General features: G+C 36.6%; 1 protein-coding gene across 1 annotated transcript in view; it reads right to left on the bottom strand.

The window, feature by feature from the left end:
- Positions 1–22,255, bottom strand: part of DOP1A (DOP1 leucine zipper like protein A) — a 56,600-nt gene that overhangs the window by 23,628 nt on the left and 10,717 nt on the right. Inside the window, exons 3-16 of the mRNA XM_081945720.1 lie at positions 22,040–22,221; positions 20,679–20,849; positions 19,853–20,042; positions 18,594–18,692; positions 17,533–17,632; positions 13,786–13,895; positions 12,569–12,677; positions 11,417–11,537; positions 10,427–10,546; positions 9,235–9,349; positions 8,292–8,522; positions 5,904–6,537; positions 3,680–3,954; positions 1,179–1,331 (exon numbers count right to left, since the gene is read on the bottom strand). Coding sequence (XP_081801846.1) covers positions 1,179–1,331; positions 3,680–3,954; positions 5,904–6,537; positions 8,292–8,522; positions 9,235–9,349; positions 10,427–10,546; positions 11,417–11,537; positions 12,569–12,677; positions 13,786–13,895; positions 17,533–17,632; positions 18,594–18,692; positions 19,853–20,042; positions 20,679–20,849; positions 22,040–22,221 — 2,610 coding nt within the window. The remainder of the gene's footprint in view (positions 1–1,178; positions 1,332–3,679; positions 3,955–5,903; positions 6,538–8,291; positions 8,523–9,234; positions 9,350–10,426; positions 10,547–11,416; positions 11,538–12,568; positions 12,678–13,785; positions 13,896–17,532; positions 17,633–18,593; positions 18,693–19,852; positions 20,043–20,678; positions 20,850–22,039; positions 22,222–22,255) is intronic.

Raw genomic sequence — 22,255 nt, 5'->3', positions numbered from 1 at the left:
TAGATCTGGACAGGTACAATCCAAGTCCAACTCTCATTTGATAACAGGACTCATTAGATGATCGAATTTACTAGATATTGAATAAGCTAGGATCAATAAGCCTATTTCAGTAGAACATACCGTATTTTTCGGAGTATAAGATGTACCAGAGTATAAGATGCACCAAGAATTCGAAGAGGCAAATTAAAAAATAAGTTTTTGCACTCTGCAGACCTCCCAAAAATGGCCCGTTTTTTGCGGAAACGGGCCCATTTTTGTCAAAAAAAGGGCATGCATAGCCTTTAGGAGGCCTGTAGAGTGCTCCTGGGGGCTGGTGGGGGCTAAAATGAGCAAGAAATGGCCCATTTTCCACTCATTTTTGCCCTCCCCAGCCCCCAGGAGCACTCTGCAAGCCTCCTAAAGACTCTGCATGGCCATTTTTGCAAAGGGGGTGGGGTTTCGGGAGGCCAAAAATGCTGTATTCTGTGTATAAGATGCACCCAGATTTTCACCCTTTTTTTGAGGGAAAAAGGTATGTCTTATACTCTGAAAAATATGGTACTTCACAGAGTGATTGTTGCAGAAATTGAGTACAAACATGGGTACCATCTCAAACTCTCAGAAAAGCAGAATATGTAATAATAATCAATAATAAATGAATAAAACAAGATTCCTATCAGTTGCAATAATACACTTAGAAGTGAAAAAAAACTGCCCAAACAATGATCAAGGAATTTCTAAACAACTCTAACACTAATCCTAATGGAAAAAAACCAGCTATCACAATTTCATTTCAGCAGTATATGATCCTAAATATATTATTCAGAAAGAAATTTGAAGTGAAAATGTTCAGAATTGTATCCTGACACTCTTGTCAGACTGACATTATAAACTGTTCAGCTCAGACTGCAAGTACTTTGCCACGAGAAGGGTGAGATCTTGTCATACATAAAAAATTAGACTATTTTAACTGTTTCATATTGAATGTATCATGATATAAACAGTGAATAAAACTATTCAGATAGCATTTGGAGTGGGGAAGAGAAAAAAGAAAGAAATGACATGAACGATCCATTTCAGAAGTAAACTAAATGCTGCAGCAGAACAAAATTAGAAGAGCAATCAAGTTTGCAAGAGGAAAATAAACATGGGAAAAGAAATTAGAAGAGGATTACTACTCAGGGGAAAAAAAGATTTACCTTGTCTCTGTGGGTCAGCTGCTGACTGATAACATCCTCACAAATACTAGAAGATGGAACTAGATTATGCAACTGGAAAAAAAGCTCCACACTCTTCTGATGGTATTGGGGTGTCCCATCACCCAGTTGGTCCCATAAAGTTAATGCCACATGCTTTGGAAAGTAAAACGAAATAATCACATCAGTATTTGGGTTTTTTTTAAAAAAAAGTTTAATCAATGTGATTTCCTTTGGAAATCCTTTATTTCCTTTATTTCAGCTATTGATAAAAGTGGTAAACATTTCTGCTTGAATGCAATGTCATTCTTATACAAGGGGAAGGCACTTTTGTGTGCAAGGCTTTAAAACCAGCATAATGCTATGGCTAAGGTAACTCAAATGATCAGGTGAAGTTTTCATTCAATTATAGAGCTCTCTGAGTGACTTCAGGCAAACTATTTGTCCCTTAGCCATTTTTTGAGCAGAGTTGGTGTGATAAAGATTGCATATGGTAAGATACTCATTTGTGATGCTTTGAGTGAGATACAGATAAACAAATAATAAATAGCTAGCATTTATAATTCAGTCAATTCCCTCTTACTTCAGCTCCTTATGTCACATCCTATAGCAGTGATGGCTAACCTTTTTGCCATCTCGTGCCAAAAGCAGGGGGAGCGCAAGTAGGGTCATGCATGGGCGTGCCCACATCCACCTATGTGCGCAAACCCCCTGCGCATGTGCATGTGACCCGTGCCCTCCACCTGCTTTTGGCGTGCGATGGGACCCATTTTTCACCCTCACCAGGCTCTAGAGGCTTTCTAGGACCCTGGGAAGGGAGAAAACAGGCTCCCCCGTCCTTGAAGCCTCTGTAGGGAGAAAAATGGCCCTATGGGCAACCCGGAAGTCCATTGCTAAACTTCCGGGTTGCTCGTAGGGCCATTTTTTGCCTCCAGAGATTTCAGGAGGCAAAAATGCCTGACCTCCCCCCCCCCCTCGAGGCCCTCCGGAAGCTTCAGGAGGCTTCCCTGAAGCCTCCGGAGGACAAAAAACAGCCCAACGCGCAAACCGGAAGTCTGTTCCCGAACTTCTGGTTTGCGTGTTGGATTGTTTTTCGCCCTCTGGAGGCTTCAGGGAAAATGAAAATGCTGAAAATGAAGGCTGAAGTTAATTGGCCAGCGCGCACATGCGCGCTGGAGCTGACAGGGCAATGGCTAGTATGCCCTAACAAATGGCTCCGCGTTCCATCGCCATCACGATCCTATAGCATTCCACAATCCCACTGCCAATTCAGAGGCAAAACTTTTCAGGGAGCAGAGGAAGAGAAAGCCCCAATGCATAAAAATAGTTTCACTCATATGTTTTTTCACCCAAACCTATAAAAAGCCCAAACGTAAACTTTGTAAAATAGTAACTCAAACTAGAAACAGGTTTGTATTCCAACTAAACTTCTTAGAGAATTATACTTAATACTGAATCTCAGCAACATTATTTTGATAAATCTACTCAGTAAAATAGTAACAATTTTTAATGTTACTAAATTTTAGACAAAAAATAATAATATAATTGAACACTATCAATGAAAGGGACAGCTATAATAATAATAATAATAATAATAATAATAAATAATAATAATAATAATAATAATGGAATTACATTTAAAACAGTTAAAACTTGACAAAATCACCATCAGTCAAATGCAAAAAGCTGCACTGCTTGGATCTGCACGTATATTACGAAAATATGTTACGACGTCCTAGGCCTCTGAGTGGGGCCCGACTAGTAATCAATGCCAAATCCGGCGAAACAACTGGCCGCTGTGATACAATCGTATCGTATAATAATAATAATAATAATAATAATAATAATAATAATAATAATAATAATAATGGAACAGGAAATCAGAGTAATTCTCCTTCTGACCCCTTCTCCTACAGCTCCCCATGAATCCTCAGAAATTGTTCTGGAGGTTCTCCAAACTGGTTTTGATGGAAAGTAGGAGGCGAGCACAAGGAAGGAAAACCCAGGGAAATTTTGTTTTACCTAATGGTACAGATACAGATGGTCCTTGACTTATGACCATAATTGAGCCCAAAATTTCTGTTGTTAAGGGAGACATTTGTTAAATAAGTATTGCCCCATTTTACGACCTTCCTGGCCACCATTGTTTAATAAATCACTGCAGTTGCTATGTTAGTAAACTCATTGTTAAGTGAATCTGGCTTCCACATTGACTTTGCTCGTCAAAAGATCGCAAAAGCTGATCGCACAATCTTGGGACACAACACTGGTCATAGATATGAACCAGTTTCCAAGCATCTGAATTTTGATCCCATGATCATGGGAATGCTACGAAGGTCGTAACTGTGAAAAATGGTCATATCATTTTTTTTCAGTTCCATTGTAACTTTGAGCATTCACTCACTAAACTGCTGTAAGTTGAGGATTACCTGTACTGTTCTTGACAATCACTCCAAATCAGCTCTTAACTATTAAAAAAAAATGTTATGAATGATGTCCCCTACCTTGAAAAAATCCGTCTTTTCAGCCATATATCTGAGGTTGCCTTGAATAAGAGGAGGTCTGATAACGACAGCTACTCTTCCCTGATTTGGACTCAGAGGCTGTGCTGTTTCTACACTATTCCTGTTTTCTCCAGTGACCACAGCAATTGACTGAGTCAATCCAACTAAGTCCATTATTAAAGAAATAGTAATGCTTTGGACACCAAAATCATTTGCTTGCCTGCAAGCATTCATAAGGGTCTGAAGCCACAAAAGGGGCTGCTCTTGCTCACAATCTGGAAAGAAAGAAATATATTTGTATTATATAAAAATATAAATGCATTATATACATCTCATTACATTTTGTTTACAGATGGATAACATTCTTTCCCTCTTGCTTATCTACTCAACTATTACCATCATTATATGACTTCATTTATAGTTTTGGGATACCTAATACGATGGATGATGAAAGAAACAGCATAATTCTTCTGTTTGGTAACCTTTAATGAAGGGCAAGATGGGAAGGGCCATTCAGCTTAGACAATTCTAATCAGAGAATAGCTTGTTTACGGTTAATTATGCCTTTTTGCTATAGCACCTTTGCTAGCTCCTTAACATGTAAAACTTCGGTTTTGAAACTCATGACCCAAAAACCATTTGTGATAGTAATTAAAGGGGAAAAAATCCATTAACTATTCATTATACATGTTGTCCTATCTAAAATAGCTTTTTCTGTATGAGACCAGCATCTAAATTTGTGATATGTAAAGATTAAACAGAGAAGAAAAGATAATGTAGAAAAGAGAAGGGAATGGGGCAAATGAATGTACTCTAGGACTATTCTACTTATATCATTAAGACATTCGGCATTCTGATTTACAGATGCTATTAAAACAAAAGTGTAGGTGGGGGAGGGGTGGTGTCTGAATTTTCAGACCTATATGAATTTATACAGATAATAACAAAAAACTAGGAATAAAATGTCTTTATTGTATTCCAGGTTCATGATGGACACATAACATTATGGTGCATTGAGCTTATGCAAATACAGCAACTATAATCTGTTGGAAAAAGCAAAACCATATTGGATAAAGCAAAGTACAACATATACTGTATAGCAAAAAGTAATACAAATTTAAACGGCCGAAAATACTGATGTTAATACTTGAACGTGAGTTCAAGTGTCACATAAAGAAAAACCCAGACTGATTATATAGTATTAAAAACAGAATCAGATGTCACATATAAGAATGGACTTGGAGAAGAAACTGTAGCCATTTTTAAGACTCTAGAACAGCTTTCCACAATTCAGAGACTTCAAGATGTGTAAATTCAACCACAAGAATTTCCAAGTCAACATGGCCCTTGCTGAAAATTATAAAAGAAGTCCTCACATCTGGAAATCCTTAAAATTAACCTAGAACATGATCAAAGAAGAAAAACTCCTAGAGTTCTTGAAGATTAATAAAACTATACTATTATTAGTCTCCTCCTCTCCATTGAAAAGTTTTAGTTTCAAGTGTATCAACCAAAAGCTTTTCATTATGTGAACGAACCCTTACTCATTGATCACCCATCAGCAGTTGATGTATGCCACTCATATTCCATCACAGCAGGGCTATTTAAAAATTCAAATATTTTTTTTAAAGAAATGTAGCTTGGACTCTGCATCCATTCAGTCTATTGCAAGGCATATTTTGTGGCTACTATGTGATGGCAGCAATGTTTGTAATATAGCACCTCTATTTGTTTCATTTCTAGAGAGACCTGAGTGTCTGGGGATGGAATAACTGGTTGACTAGGTTTCTGGGTTTTCTGGGTTTGCCCTAAACAGGGGGAAACAGTTTGACTAACAATTAGATTAAATTATGCTTGAGTGGATTAGCAGGTCCAAACAACATACTTTTTTGATTAACTATGTTATGCAAATCTGACCAATGTTAGTATGTCACTAAAATGTAAATATGTGTATTTACCTCAATGTCATGTCATGTGAATTCTGATGGACACTAATATGCCAAATACACATTAGTCTGGAGCAGACTTCCAATTGATTCTCAAAATTATGTCTCAGCATATCTCTAACTTTTATTTTAATTTCCCATACAATGAAAACATTGTCTTTGCTTACAAAAAGCAGGCAACAAAAAGCAATGTAGAAGTAATCTCCCTCTTCCCTCCAAATCCCAAGATTCAGTCCAATATAAAAAATCCCTTAGATATCATATACATTATTACTTACCAATATCTGCTTTCTCTGGATGGATTTCAGAGGGATGGTTTCCTTCTGCAATGTAAACTGGAAAACTTGAACATTCAAGAAAGAGCTGACATGCAGCTATGAATGCAGAGAGGTACTCTTTTGGTGTTGTCTTCTTAGCTGTTTTTTTCCCTCTGGATGCATCTCCTTGAGACTCTCTTGTGCACTGTGCAGTCTCTCCTTTCCCTCTTACAAGGTCCTCCTGAATCCCTGTTGCCAAAGGCCGAGACAATGAATTGCTTGGAATGATGTAGAGGTTGATAAATCTGGTTAAAAACTGTTGGACATATTCCAAACAGCACTGCATTGCAGTCTTTTGAATTGTCATTGTCTTCCCGCTTCGAGATCCTGTCCCTTGGGTCAACTTGGACGGAGGCTGTACAATGGTTTCCTCTGAACCCACTGTTGAGGCAGACTCTGTTTCGGAGGAGGCACTGCCTATAAGGGGGATGGCAGGTACTCTGGGACCCCCACTCAACATCCTGTCAATCTCTTCAGTTGTATCTGCTTGGTATTGTACAAACTCAGTAAATCCACTTTCAGATGATCGACTGCTTGGGGGATTTTCTCCATCCTCAAATACGTCGTTGGGATTTTCTACAGCAACTAGGGGCATCTATTCAAGACAGAAGAAGATTAAGATTTTAAATAACACAAAGTAGCCCTTCTCTCTTTTTAGACTACAAGTAAAAAGCAACTGCAAAAGTCTTTTTCTTTTTTCTTATTGTATACTTCTACAACTTATTTTAGAACTTTAATGATCCTTCAATTTACAAATCCCACATAAAATTCAGACTGAGGCAATCCTGTTCAATACTATGTGGTCTCTGCATTCTTGAATAACATGAAGTAGGATGATAACATTTCCTTAAGGAAGTAAATGGTTCATAAATTAAACCATAATTAAGTATAAAGTCTCACTGAATTCTAACATATGAGAAACTTTTGAGTCTGAGCCATTTGAATCAAGTTGAATATGATTATTAAATTATTTGATGCATCTTGATAGCAAATTACATCTACAATGATGTATTTGAATCTACAGAAGTGTTTAATAAATCTGAAGCCTTCCTGTTCTGTTTAGTACTAATAAATTACTGTGATTATCTCTCCATATAATTTTATCTGGTTTGCCTTCGGTTTTGCAGGCCACTTTGCCAACAAAGCCTGCCAAAACAAGCTTTTGCAAAAGGCTTCACATTAGCTAGTAAAAGGAAGGCCTTTATATAATATAGCAGAGCAGTACAATTCCTATACACAGAGGACAAGTAGTGGTGCAGCTCAAGAACTAGGTATATTTGTGGCTTCAGAGCCATTGCTATTTTCCCCCAGAGAAGAAAAGATGATTCAGAGCCTGATCTGAGTTTTGCTTAGAGGCTAGATGAAGTGCTCTTGGCTAGGATATAATTCTCTCTTATTTCCCTGCTAATAGTTTCTTCCGTCTTCAGCTTTGTTTTTCAAGTTATGAACTGACAAAATTAAAATAGGCCAGGTCTGCACTTATGGTTCCATTAATAACAAAATTAAGATTTAAAATATATATTCCATCAGTAATCATAATTGTTATGTGACTAAATTAGATATTTATATTTAATAAGTTCAAATATAAAATAATTATGAGCAAGTGAAATTGTGCATACTGTTGTATTATTATCTCATTTTCAATTTTTATTGACAGTAGTATAAAAATAAATTCTGTATACACTTCAATTCCCTCCTTCCCCCAATTATTTTTATCTCCCCTCTCCTATTTTTCCCTGTAACTTTAAAATGTTAGACATTGAAAACTGAAGAGGTTAGCAATACTAAGGTTTCCTTATTATCTTTAGCTTCAGGGAAATGTGGTATTGCTCTATTGACTGTAAAGGCAGGAAATAACTTCTAAACTTTCTTATGTTATTGGAGACAATGAAAACAAGCTTCCAAGCTATGTTGCTGCGAAACATAGAGTACCCAAGGCAGGCTTTAGCACAGAAAATATACAAAGAAAGATAAGATCTCAGAGATAGTGATAACCTACCTATTCCTAGAACAAGGGTGTTAAACTCAATTTCATTGAGGGCTGCATCAGGGTTGTGTTTGACCTTAGGAGAGCCGAGATGGGTGTGATCAGGGTGGGTGTGGCCAGCTCAATATCACTCGTGTGGGAGGCACCTCCTGCAACCTTCTGCCAGCGAAAATGGAGCTCTGTTTTCACTGGCAGAGGAACCATGGGGCCGTCCCTCACTGTTTCTCCTGCGGGCCTTGAGTTTGACACCCTTGCTCTAAAAGGTCACTGACTTTCAAGCAGCAGAATAATAGTTGACAGCTTACCTTTTAAAAAAAAGCTACTCTGTAATCTTTAAACAAAGCAAGAACATCTGCAGTTACCTTTTTCTCTTCCCATTCTTTGATAGCATTGTGTCTGTTTGGTAACTGTAGGACACCATCAGTATCGGCCGATAACAGTGGAGGTTGAACTTTGCTAAGAATCTTTGAGCAGAGTTTCAAGGAATCAGTCAGCTCACACAAGTGCAGTGTCTGAAGATGGCTTGTCAGTGCAGAGATCATTCTAAGTAAAAGCTGAGGCAGATGTTCTGTTTGTATTTCAATATAGGTTTCCTAAAAATAAAATAAAAAGCTTGCTATTAAATAATCCCTTTTTTATTAATCTAGTGAATTGTAACTACAATGTAAACATGCAGTCAAATTCCAGAAATCGATAAAAAAATAACATATTCAGTTATATTAATAACTTAATCCAGAAGACTGAGATAATATTTTCAGACTTCTCTTTAATACTACGAAACTTGATGGGTTATAATATGGGGGCCTGGGGATGGAAGGGGCCAAAGCAAATAGGCAAAGGATTGATTTTAATTGAAAAAACAGTAAGAATGCCATACCTGACAAAGCACTCTCATACTTCTAGTAGGCTTTGAAATGAAAAAGCAAAGAATTTGAAGATAAAAGAAAGATAGCAGGGGAAAAGCATTTTCAAGAGCTTTCATTAACATATATTGTTATCTAACAGGTAGTTACGATGCATGCAAAAGAACTACTGTTATTTAGCAGATTTAACAAAAAAAAATTAATCTACAAAGCAGAATAGTAATGAGTAATTTACAAAAAGAGAAATTACCATACAAGAAGTAAAACAGATCTTACATATAAAAAAAGACTATCTTATAACTTCTAATTGTTAATACATTCAGAGTCTACAATATTGTTTGTTATATGATTTAAAGTCAAAGATTTCTCCAGCTCCTCTATTTTATAAAACAAAAGACAACTATTAGGAAAACTATAGTCAGAATGAAAAAGGGAATCTTACCAAAGAGACTATATCCAACAAAAAATCAACCAGAAGGCAGAAGTTGGTAAGAGGGAATTCAGCAGGTTCACTAGCACCTCCAGGGACGGCCTGCAATCGAGCATGCAGAGTCCGCCTATGAATTAAAGTAGAGTTTAGGTATTGGTAGCACAACATCTGCACGAGTAGAAACTGTAAGTAGATGACTTGATGATTTCTTAAACTATTATTTTATAATGTAATACACATGGTTTATAACTCTTTATGTTATAAATATGGTTATTTTTGTTTTAAATGGCTTATCAATGTTTTATGTATTTGCATTATAGTTTTTAACTTGTTTATTTATTGGATTGTTGTTTTAGCTGTTGTAAGCTACTCAGAGTCACTTAGGTAATAGACAGCCCTACAAATCAAATCAACCAATAAATGACGATAAAGCAGCAGTGGAAATAACAGCTGTATTTCAATGGCAAAAAATAAATAACTCTTCAAATATATTTTTTAAAATCAGAATTTGAAACAAGCAATTAAGAATTTGTGCTTCTGTTTAATTACTATTATTATTTCCCAATAATTTCCCAATTATTACGCTGTAATGACCCTGAATCCCCTGCCCTTTACAAACTCATATACTATTTTGTGGAATCCCCGAACTCTCCAGAACAACTTCTCAAAGGGCAAAAGTTTTAACAGGGAGTTAAAAATCACCTCCTGTCATTTTTTTCCAGGATAAAGATCCCTATACAAAATCATGCTTTATAACCTTCAGCACTGACCGGTAACTTGTGCATCTGAAGGGATCATTATAGACTAAGCAAATCAAACAGACTTTCACATATCCTAAAACCAATGGCTGTCACTAGAGTCCAGCATATTTTGAAAATCATCAAGACAGAAATTATGTGATAGCATGACCAGTGCACTCTCTCTCAAAAGACTAAAATAACACATTCTGCATCAGTCCTCCCCTTCTAAAAGACAGGTCGCTTCGAAAATTTGAAATTATGCAGCTTTTCTTTCCTTCAGATAAGAAATGAACCAATTCTTTTATTTTCTCAAAGAATATGAAACCTTATTTATAAAACATGTGGAAGAGGCCTTCATGCTGCAGTGGATAGACAATGGATAAAATGATGATGATGATGATGATTTATAAAATATACCTTTTCAACAGTAATATAAACACACACTGATAAGAAATGTACCTTACCTACAGCATTCTTCAAACCAACGGGCAATGTAGTCCCACATATAATAAGGCTCAAAAGAATTAAACAGGAGATTGGCAGTTTTTATCAGCTCTGCGGTTTTCTTATTTTCCCTCAATTTGCTGAAAGAAAAGCACAACAGCTCAGTGAAATATGTACATATATTCCTAATTCAAACTTATTTCTCTGTTTCTTAACAACGTTTCATTTTATCACCATCTTTTCCTCCTGAGTTTTTTCGGCTCTCTCTCATTTTAACTATCTTTTCCACATATGACATTTAATAATACTTCATCTATATTAAAAAATAAAAAGCATTGAAAAACGTGGGCAAAATAAAAATGTCTGCTGCCCTCCACAAACTTCCTGGAACTCATGTATAAGAAAGTGGCTGAGAAAATTGAAAAAAATTACTCTTTCCCTATAACAAGTTTTCAGTCGTCCCACATTCATTTAACTTCATGAAAGTGACAAGAAGGAAAGGAAATAGCAGCAGTGCTAGCAGAGCGTTACCGACCAAAAGAGCTCAATAAGGTGGCAGAAAACCAGAGAGAAGTAGGATCCTTACTAATGGCTTATGGCACTTTCTAATAGTAGCCAACCATTACGGTGTAAGTGTAACATGATTAATCTGGTTTGTATTTAGAAGCTAACTGGGGTCTAGTTAATATCTGGATTGGGGACCACATGGAAATATCAGAGCTACAGACTCAACTAAGAAATCAAAACACATCTCAAAAGAAGGCAATGGTGAACCTCCTTGTGGGTCAAGGGGGAAAAATGTCAGAAAAATTGTCCAAATGATCACCTCTTTTGTGACATAATGTCCGCCCCCTCCCTCAATTTTCTGCATACCTTTTTTTGCCCAATCAGCATGGAAGCTGGCTATTGGCAGAAAATTAATTAACAGCAGCTTTATATTCCTGGGAGAAACTGAATGATCAGGGCTATCATGGTAGCAATTTCTTTCTTTCCCCCTTCCTCCTAATCACCTGCTTAGTTGAGTATGACCCTTACTGAAGGAAGACTCCATCTGAAGATCCAGTTCCGCTTTGCACTGAGTGTACAATGTCCTAAATACTTCAATCAATACATCTTCTAATATTACAGGTCCTAAAAACAAGGGAAAGAATTGCAATTATATTGATAAACTATCTTGCACTGTATGTATTTTTACTGTTATTAACAGGTTTTCGGAAATCCTGAAGAGATTTGATCAGCATATTTTCACTGCAGTTGAAGTGCTGAGAAAAGAATATTTGCACTATAAAGCTGATTCTTACAAGGAAAACAAATAATTGTGCGTTCACTGTATGAATATTTACTGGTTTATGACTCATTGTTTTCAATTATTAAGTGCAATTATTTGAAAGGGTCCACTGACACAATTGCAAAGTGTTTACATACGTTTTATTCCAGGCATTATGTTACTAATACTATGAAACTAAGTGACTGGGCAAAATAATTTTTACACTAATAGCTGGAATAAAAATGCTCTGAAAACTGTTGAAAATTGGTATTTTGGTATTGGAAATACAATGCACTAATAGGATACCCATCATTGTGTTTGTTTTATGAATTCTTAACATGTGCATATTATCATTGGTACTTAATCTACAATCTTGGTTATCCCTAGTGCCATTTTTCTTGTATTATTACTTATGTATTACTTGTATTATTACTTATGTATTACTTATATGATGTGTATTTTTACTGAGATTTGACCCCAAATTTTCCTGCTGATGTATCTCACTTCATTTACATCCCTCCACTGCTAGACAGTTGTTAGATCCCCTAATAATTTCCCATGATTATTACCTAAACACAGTTTTAACCTTTCCCAGCACTCCCCTGGACTAGCACCAACTCTACTCTCTATGACAATAACTATGCCTCACTAATCTACATGATAATAGGCTGGCAACAGCATTTGAAGACAGGACAAAAGAAGCAGTAATTTGGATGACAAGAGAAGGTTAGGGGGAAAGGTTAACTATAAAATCAGGACTATTGTTTCATTTATAGTATATGAACACATGTACTTGGAAAGTCCAAGCTAGTTTTTTTTTAAAAATCTAGGATCCTGTCTAATACAACACTTTGCATATGGTCAAATACACAAATGTCAATTAATATTTAGTTACCTAGCTCAGGTTTGTCCAGTAAACTGATAAGAATCCGAAAAGGCTTTAGATCTTGCATCAATGTGCTCTCTTCACTATGCACATTGACTTGCAGAATTCCCACCATAGCCTGTAAGAGAAGATACTTTAAAATAAAAATATTGTTATGCATTTATGAGAATTTAGGCTAAATGCAAGCTCGCATACAAATCTGGTTAATGGGAAGGAATCCATGGAAGAAATATGACATAAGAAAGGGTTGTGGAAGACAGTTACTTATTCCCTTTTCCTTTGTGCCTCCTTTATTGCCATTCACACTTCACAGGGCTGTCACTGAAGACCACCTTAAAAACACCACTGGTGCAAAATGAAGTTGCCTACGTGCTTACTGGACAATCAAGGCATTACCACATAATCTTTCAGTTATGAGAGCTGCACTGGTTATTTGTTTGTTTCCAACTGCAATATGAAGTACTGATTAATATTTGTAAAGTCTTAAATGTCTCAGGGCCTGGATAATTTAGAAATTACCTATTCCAAGTGAATTCTGTCCACCCAATCTGGTTGAATAAAGTGCCTGCTAAAAGTGAGAGGAGACAGAGAAGGTGGATATTTTGACAGCTCCCTTCTCTTGAAACAACTTATTTCCCATGAAAGTTTGGCCCTTATTCATGGTTTCCTAGAGAATAATTAAGATCTGGATTTTTCAGAAGTCCTATAATATTTAAACAGCCACATAAAGATCTGCACCATTACTGTTGGTACCATTACTGTAATAGTATTACAATACTATTGTACTGCTATTTTTATTGTAGTCTGGTTATTTTATGCAGTGTCTAGAACTTCTTCAGTAAGCCAGTTTATAAATCTAACAAATATATTTGTTAGATCCATCATGGATCTATCATGATCTTCCTCAGTAGGAGATCTTGTTGCGTGTTCATCTTTCCTGTTTATAGAACCTGTTCTTTGGTGTGGGTGTAGGTGTGTTCTGAATACACTGATGGTATTCTTGAGGATTGAACTGTAGTGTATCCCAACAACCCTAAGACTATTCTGTGGGAAAAGGATACTTTATATATCACATTACATAACTGACAATCCACGTTCAGTTTAATTTGCCAAGATTTATTCCTGATGCTATAGCAAAAAAGAGCACACCATGAACAACTTCAGGACTCCGAAAGCGGTACAACACCGATATATCTTTATCTGCCCAACAGAAACAAATGTATTACCTGAACTAGCATTTCCTTAGAGAATGTATTGAAGTAGTATGTAGCATGCTCTTCAGGATTACTATTTCGTGTACTTCTAGGTCCTGTAATAGCCCCATTGTTATCAAAACCTTCAAGCAAATAAAAATAAAAGCCCAATCAATGCTATGCTTAGGCAAACCAAGAACAAAGAACAGGAAGCACAAGATCTGAGTTATGAGAACTCACCATTTTGCCGTCCAAATATTGTTGGCAAGAGGAAAGACCATTTTAAGTTAAATTTAATAAAAGGAAACCAATTTAATAAGAGCAAAATATAAGGCTGCTTTTGTATCTATAAAGATTCCCAAATGCCAAAGTTAATTTTACGCAGACTCCACAATTTTATTTCACAAGGATTTAAGTCACTGAAATAGTAGCAATTTTGCAAAATGCACATGCACCCATACATTTATGAACATGTACAGTGTCTGAATCCTAAAGGTGCTTTGTGAGGATTACCTTGCCATAACTCTTACAAAAATCCTGCAATATGTAAATGTACTCTAGAGAATAATGATGTAGTAAGACTGCAGATGACATGTTGCTGCCTTAAGCAAAGCAGATGGTACTCTCTGTGGGCTATGTACAGAAACTGATTGGACCAATACCCGAATTTCACTTTAATACTGCAATGGAACGTATCTGAGGAATAATTGTCTACTTTAGGGTACAGGAAAGCCTGGATGGCATATCTGCTTCCGTCCTCTAAGAAAGAAATATAAACAATTGGCTAATAAGGAAGAGGCATGCCTTATTTGTTTAATTAAGAAGGAGCAGCAATGGAGCAATTAATCCATGCAGTCTTAAAACACTCCTAACAGGTAGTATAATATGCTCCGTATAATGGAGAACTGCTTCAGATTAACAAATTAAGGAACTACACTGCTAAATATTATATGAATATAAAATCATATTGTTTTATTGTATTGCTTTGTATTATATTCCGATTATTTTACATGTTGCCTAGAGCCTCTAGAGCAGTGGGTCTCAACCTTCCTAATGCCGCGACCCTTTAATACAGTTCCTCATGTTGTGCTGACCCCCAACCATAACATTATTTTATGTTTTCTGTATTTTTTCAAAAATATGTGTTTTCCGATGGTCTTAGGCGACCCCTGTGAAAGGGCCACTCGACCCTCAAAGGGGTCCCGACCCACAGGTTGAGAACCACTGCTCTAGAGTAAGGTAAGCTAAAAACGCTGTCAATACATCAAATAAAAGGGGAGAAGAGCTAAATCCATTGGCATCTTTCCCAATAGGTGATATTGTTCATGTACATAAGTCCATAAGACATCTCCCCTGTGTGTGTGTGTGTGTGTGTGTGTGTGTGTGTGTGTGTGTGAGAGAGAGAGAGAGAGAGAGAGAGAGAGAGAGAGAGAGAGAGAGAGAGAGAGGGGTACACTCATGACATTCTCGGAAGCTGAACTGTGGGGTATTTATTTAATATACAGTAGAACCTCTGGCCATGAATGTTTCTGACCACGATCAAATCGGGTTCCGACCAAAAATTTCACAATTTTTTTTCCATGGCTGATTTCCCCTTCCGTACCACTTTTTTTGTAAGCACCAAATTTCAAAAATTAGGTTTGGGTCCACATCGGGTTGTGGCTAAAGTTATGGAACGAATTATGGTTGTGACCAGAGGTTCTCCTGTATTTGTATGGCAATTTATTCTGCAGCACAACTCTGGGTGCATTACAACCACAGTAAAACTACAAAACTATAGATAGTCCTTAACTTGTGACTGCAACTGAGCCCAAAATTTCTGTTGCTAAGCGAGACAGTTAAGTGAGTTTTTCCCCATTTTACAACTTTTTTGTCATAGTTGTTAACTTAGTAACACAGTTGTTAAGTGAATCTGGCTTTGTCATTGACTATGCTTCCCAGATGTCACAAAGGATGATCACATGACCCCAGCACATTGCAACCATTATATATATGACTCAGGTTGCCAAGTACCTGAATTTTGATTACATTCCCATGGGGATGCTGCAACAGTAGTAGTAGTAAGAGTGAAGAGGAGCCACTTTTTTCAGTGCTGTTGTAACTTTGAACAGTCACTAAATTAACTGCTGTTAAGTCAAGGACTACCTGTATATTGTCCCACAAGCACAAACACTTTCCAAATTATTGCCAGTTAATGGAAATCTTGTTGACAAAATCAGTCTAGCTACCATATACATAATTCAATACAAGATTGATATTTCAAAACTGGAAGTCTTTGTGCATGAAATGGCTGAACAGGAAAAAGCATTTAATGTACATGGTTACAGAACAAGGCCTCATATTATAATCTTTACAACTATGGTTTAGATTTGTCATCAGAAATGAGCTCATAAATACTGAGTTGTTTCAGTCTAAGAGTACTATTCTCCTTTGGTTCATTCTTATGATTAAATTAGAGACTGCATTTTGAATGAACTGAAGTCTCCCAATTGGGAAGAGATGATCCCGTAAGTACCAAGCCATGTAGGATTTTAAAGGTGACATCCAACTATGGGAGCAATGGTGTCACATGTACTAAATAATCAGAGCCATTAACTACTCACAAAGCTGCAGTGACATCCCCCCCCCTTATTTCTGAATGGTGGGGTGGTGGTGAGAGGGTTAACCCTAACCCACCAAATATGCTGGAATTATTCCTGGTCAGCATGGTCAATTTCTGTGAGGGTTCCAGACTGGAAAAGGCTAATCTAATAAAAGTATCCAAAAATTATACCTCTAAAGTTTGTGTAGAGAAAGCAGAACCTGGAACTGGAATAATTACCATATCGAACAAGCTTCTCACTCTTAGTAAGATCTCTTTTGCACAAATTTAATTTGGAAAGATAACTAAATATGTTAAATCAGTGGTGGATTGCACTTACCTTCACTACCAATTCGCTAAATGCAAATGCGCACATTCCGTTCGTGCACACGCCTGACTTGCACAATCCACCACCTATGTGATAACCAGCTGATTGTCGGGACTTACGCAGGCACTGCCCGCTGTGCACATGTGTGCAATTTGCCTTTTGCCATACAAACAGGTATAGAACACGAGTGGACAGGTAGACCAAAAGAGCCACCCTACCGGTTCGCTCTCAGCTGCTCCGGGGCACTACCGGTTCGGCCAAACCGGGACGAACTGGCAGCAACCAACCTCTCATGTTAATGATGATTTTTTGTGAGAACTTTAAAAAAACTAAATATTTTTGATTTTGAAAATAATTAAAGAAAATAGAAAATTTGCAGGATACGTAGTTCCAATTGCACAGTTACAGCAGCAATCTCCCAACAATAAGATAATTAGGACTTAAATGGCCTATTATATTTTTTCATTAGTAACAAAAACTGTTGTGTGTGTGTTTGTGTTTGTGTGTAAGTGCACATGTAATTGCCTTTAAGTCAATTTTTGACTCACGGAGACTACCTATATGGTTTCTTGACAAAAGTTTTGGAAGTGACTCATCGTCTCTTTTTACCTAGGCCTGAGACAAAGTGATTGGCTTTGTGCCTAAGGCAGGACTAGACCTCATGATCTCTTGTTTAACCACTATACCAATGGCTCTTATTGATTCAATTATTTTGCATTAGTGTTCATGTGTTAAATAGTATTCTTTGATTTTTCATTAAAATCCCGTACTTTTGTTTAGGATTTTTTGCAGATTGAAAATTAGATTGCACATTTCAAATACAAATGATATATGCATAGATATAAATAAGTATATAAATCCTATAACCTACCTAGAAGCCAAGCATAAAGCCTCCTATTGAGTGACATGTCTCTGCGTAGCACTACATGAAGAGATGCTGAAAGAATTCGGATCATGTCTGGGCGTGTTGCCTAAAATTGGGAATGTCACATTTAAACAAGTGTCACATTCAAAACTTTCATTATATGATGGAAAAATGTTTATCAACTTCATTTTCAAGTACCAAGAGAATTTTATATGGGCTGCAACTGAAATATGAATGGATCTTTATTATCTTTAGTAGCAAGAAAAAGGTGAATATAACATAGTGCCCAAGTACAAGATTTTAAAATAATTAGCAGGAGAAAAGACATATTTTTTCTTCTTATCCCACAAGGTTAATGCAAATCTGAATAGTCAAGTTTACAAATCTAAGCACAGAGACTGATTCAAAAATACCAAAAGCAGTTTTCACCAGTAAATTTCCAGAAATGAAATTAAACAACATGCTATAAAATGTAAAGGGGTCGAACATGCTCAGTTATATAAGAAGCAGCTACTGAAGCAGCCACAGCAACCTAGAAAAAGATTCATCTGTTTTAATGATAAGAACCATTTCCCATGTTTTCCTGTACTTTATGAAGCATCAATTTTGAAGAATTTGTAGTGTCATTTTTATACTAGGAAGATGACAAGGAAGCAGGATGGCTGAAGTAAACAGGTTATACTTTTCCTTGAAAAAACATGGCTCTGGGTGCCATTTCCAAAGCAGAGGAGACTTTTTGAGTGCTGTGTTTTTTAAGATTTATTTTTATTTTATTTATTTATTTCATCAAGCATGAATTAGATAACAGATATGCCACCAGAACAAGAAGGAACTCTTTTATTTCCAATACGCTATTCATCTATAGAATTTTGAAAGGAAGTTTTGAATACAGGAGATAGAAGTCTAGCAACTGAAGAGTTGCTGTTTCCCACTAGAACAGTAGGTTGAGAAACACTGCACTAGAATAATATGCAGATATGGGAAATTTGAAGAAAAGAAAACTGTTTGTTTTCGTTTGTGGGTAATGTATCAGTATTTCACTCAATAAAGGTTCGGAAGTACTTTACCTGACTCATGTGGAATGGAAAACAGAATAATATGAGATCAAGTGTGCTCCTCTGTACTAAGACACTGGAATCCTGCACTGAAGTGCTTACTGCTTCTACCTAAAATAAAATTGCCATTAGAAAGGAACACAGATTAATAATGCTATTTAATTACTTTTCTAAACAAATACACTTTTACGAAACCATTAGATACTTGCAATCCCTATTCAGATCATTTTTCTTCCAATTTTCTCTCTATGCATGGAATGATACACATAATTGTCCATTCCTCTGTTTCTGCAGACTGGATTTTGGATTTTAAATACCGGTATATAAACCTATGCATGGATGCCCAATAACTGTTTAGGAAAAGGATAGCTGCATTACATAAATCAGGAAACATGCCATTTGTAAGAGAGAAATCAATAAACTGAACTGGCTCAGTGCCAAAGAGACTACACCAGCAAGGAAAATATATGAACTATTAGAATTATCTATGTCTCAAACCAATAAATACTATAGTAATAAAGTATGCACAATTTAAAAATAATTCATAAGAAGTGCTCCTGTCCTTGTACAAGTGTGAGCTAAAACATCCTGAGTCTCACTTAATAAATAAACAATTATTTTGTACTCTTTGGTTTTGTAATAATGAGTCAAATATAATCAAGGAACAAAGTAATCAAAATTTGTATAATATAGGTTCTTAATAACTTAATAACTTTTAATAACTTAAAAACAAACCAATTTCATTGTATTTATATACAATGACAATAAAGATTATACTTAATAGGCCCTTTGCATTTTTGGAATAGTATTGGGAATTGCACAGTAATATATGTGGGACATATATGAAGAGGAAATCATCACTTACTGGGGGATTTGGCAGGAAGGAACTCAGAAGGAGGTGTTATTTGTGACAAGTCCCCTTCTATGAAATTGCTTAAATTGAGAGTGGCCTTTCGCTTATACTGCTTAGACTTATATACCGCTTCACAGTGCTTTATAGCCTCTCTAAATAATGTACAGAGTCAGTATATTTCCCCACAATAATCTGGGCCCTCATTTCACCGGAAGAAATGGAAGGCTGAGTCAACCTTGAGTCAGTGAAAGTCAAACCCCTTGCAGTGAGCAGTGCGTTTTAATACTTTAATACTGCATTCTAACCACTGTGCCATCACGGCTCCTATCTAGGCATTGTTTCTTTATGCAATGATTACATCAAAAAAGTAGGAAGGCAAAGAACGAAGAGTTATCATTATGGGTTCATAAACATTTACCATTAATTCAATGTCACTGCCTATGATATAGAGCTGATCCTCCATAGAAAGCTTCCTGTTGAGATGGGAGAGGACATACGTAATGCCAGGCAGCCGAATTGCAGGACTAGTAAGAAGACTACCCCACAGTGCACTATAGAAAGCTGATTGGTCCACTGCTGCAGCAACTTTCTCTAGTAAAGTGTTAGTTCTGGAACACAAGCAACAATAAAGGACAAAATAAAAATCCAGGAAGGATAAAAGAAAACAAGAAATGATGCTTCTAGAGAAGGCTTTTTATCATGTAGAATGCATTGGGAAGGTAGGGCTAATATTAACTTCTTCCCTTCTCCTGTATCTTTTTAGAAACAGATGCATAATGTATTTTATTTGAGAAGGTTAAGAACTATCTTCTTATTGGAAACCAATATGTGACCAATTTAAATGTTAGAATAACCCAGAATTCTAAACAATAGATAGAGGAATATACTATGGATTATGATTCAGACAGAATGCTAAAGTAACTATACGTAGATGGCTTTTCTTGCTTGGCTGGTCCTTCATGAATTATAATGAATTGTGACTGAACCTGTGTTTCTTACAAAAGTTAGGCACAACAGATTTTTCCCAGTTCAATCACATCAGAATCTATTGTTCAGAATCTGAATACAAGAAAGAAGAAAAACAGTTTGATGTTGAAGCTGGAACTTCCAATAGCTTTTTAAAGATTATGCACCAAAATCTTTGGGTTTTTTTCTTTCAGAAAGTTAACTTTCGTATCATAACCAATTAAAACAAGGAAGATATGTTTTGGTAACAGTAACATTCCATTATTCTTCAGCCTTACCTTTCATAATACTCAGACCCCTCTTCCAAACCCGGAAGGATCCCGGTTAACAACCCTTGCAGGCCTGGTTTCAATGTTTTGCCCAAAGGAAGGTAATACATTTCATACAAACTGAGCAATGCTGGCTTAACAGACATTGCAGCGTTAGCAAGAAGAGGAAATAGGCCAGAACTGTAGAAATACACAAGCAAACAAAACAAAACAAAAAACACAGAGGTCAGCGTCACAGGTATGAAACACAAAACTGCTTTGTATACCAGTTCATTGACATACTGTAACATGTATTGTGGCTGTGCAGCCCATACATAAAATGGAGCTTCTAGTTGCATGCGGTGCAATTTTAGATCCATTTGAGTACCTCCAATAATAACTGCAGTGCAAAAGACTACAACAACCTCTCAATTTTCTTTTTCTGTTAAGACAATTGCTACACAGTAACTAATTATATAAACTCACTTAATAAAAGAATTATAGAAACATTTAATCATAAAATCCTGTATTAGACTGCTTTCTTTTACAGCCATATTAGCAGTTATGCTTGCATAATACATAGTTATTGAAAAATTCTCATTTTTTATTTTGCACGATATATTAAATCATAAGCTAATGAATGGGATGGACAACATGCCATATGAAGCCCCAAAAGTTTAACATTAACCAAATTCCATCTGTTGGTTGGGAGCAGCAATTTAAACTGCTCTGGTTAAGAGTACTATATGAATATGGTCACCGATACACAAAATATATGAATATGCTATACAGCAGGGATCCCCAAACCCTTGGTCCGTGAACCGGCAGCGGTCTGCGGCATGCAAAAGGATGGCATGACATGGGATGCGCAAACAAGTGAAGCCCCATCCAAGAGATGCAGGCGCACGGAAACCACGCCCCCCCCCTCCCCGGTACGGTCCACAGAAAAAACTCTCTCGACAGAACTGGTCTGTGATGCCCAAAAGGTTGGGGCCACTGCTATACAGTGAAAAGTGGACTAATTGGAAGGAGAGGATGTCTGCTAAATATATGTTAAATCAAAGTGTAAATATAATTCCATGCAAATAACTTTGTGTAATCATATAACTGATATGAATCACAGTGAAAAAGTGGTTCACTGAATGAGAAATTGGCTATATCAAGAGAGGGTAAATTGAGTAAATTGAGAGAGAGGGAGGAAGGGAGGGGGGGAGAGAGAGCTTGCTCCAATCTGGAAGTTTCTCGTTGATGTTTATATAACTGTCAGTTCAGTACAATGGGAACTGTAATCAAACACATTGAGAATGTGGTTTTGCAGTATGGAGTATGAACTGCTATTGTAGAAACATTTATTACAGTAAAAACTGTTTGACCACGATTGAAATGTTTACCTGTACAAGAAGAGATCTTTGGCCAGACGCTTGGGGCCAATGATTTTGAAAACAATCTCATATGTTTCCAGGGCCTTCCGATGCACCCCACCAGGCAGGGCAGGATGAAGGCATTGTGCAAGGCGCTTCCCTATGGTTAACTTTTTAGGTACAACTTGGTACTTCGCATTGTTTTGAAGAACCTGACAAGAAACATTGTTAGATCTCTTGGAAGAT

The sequence above is a fragment of the Natrix helvetica genome (assembly GCF_964273705.1).
Source record: "Natrix helvetica genome assembly, chromosome: 2".
NCBI classification, from domain to species: Eukaryota; Metazoa; Chordata; class Lepidosauria; order Squamata; family Natricidae; genus Natrix; species Natrix helvetica.
The sequence above is the reverse complement of the archived record's forward strand: the minus strand, read 5'-3'. Positions and strand labels throughout refer to the sequence as shown.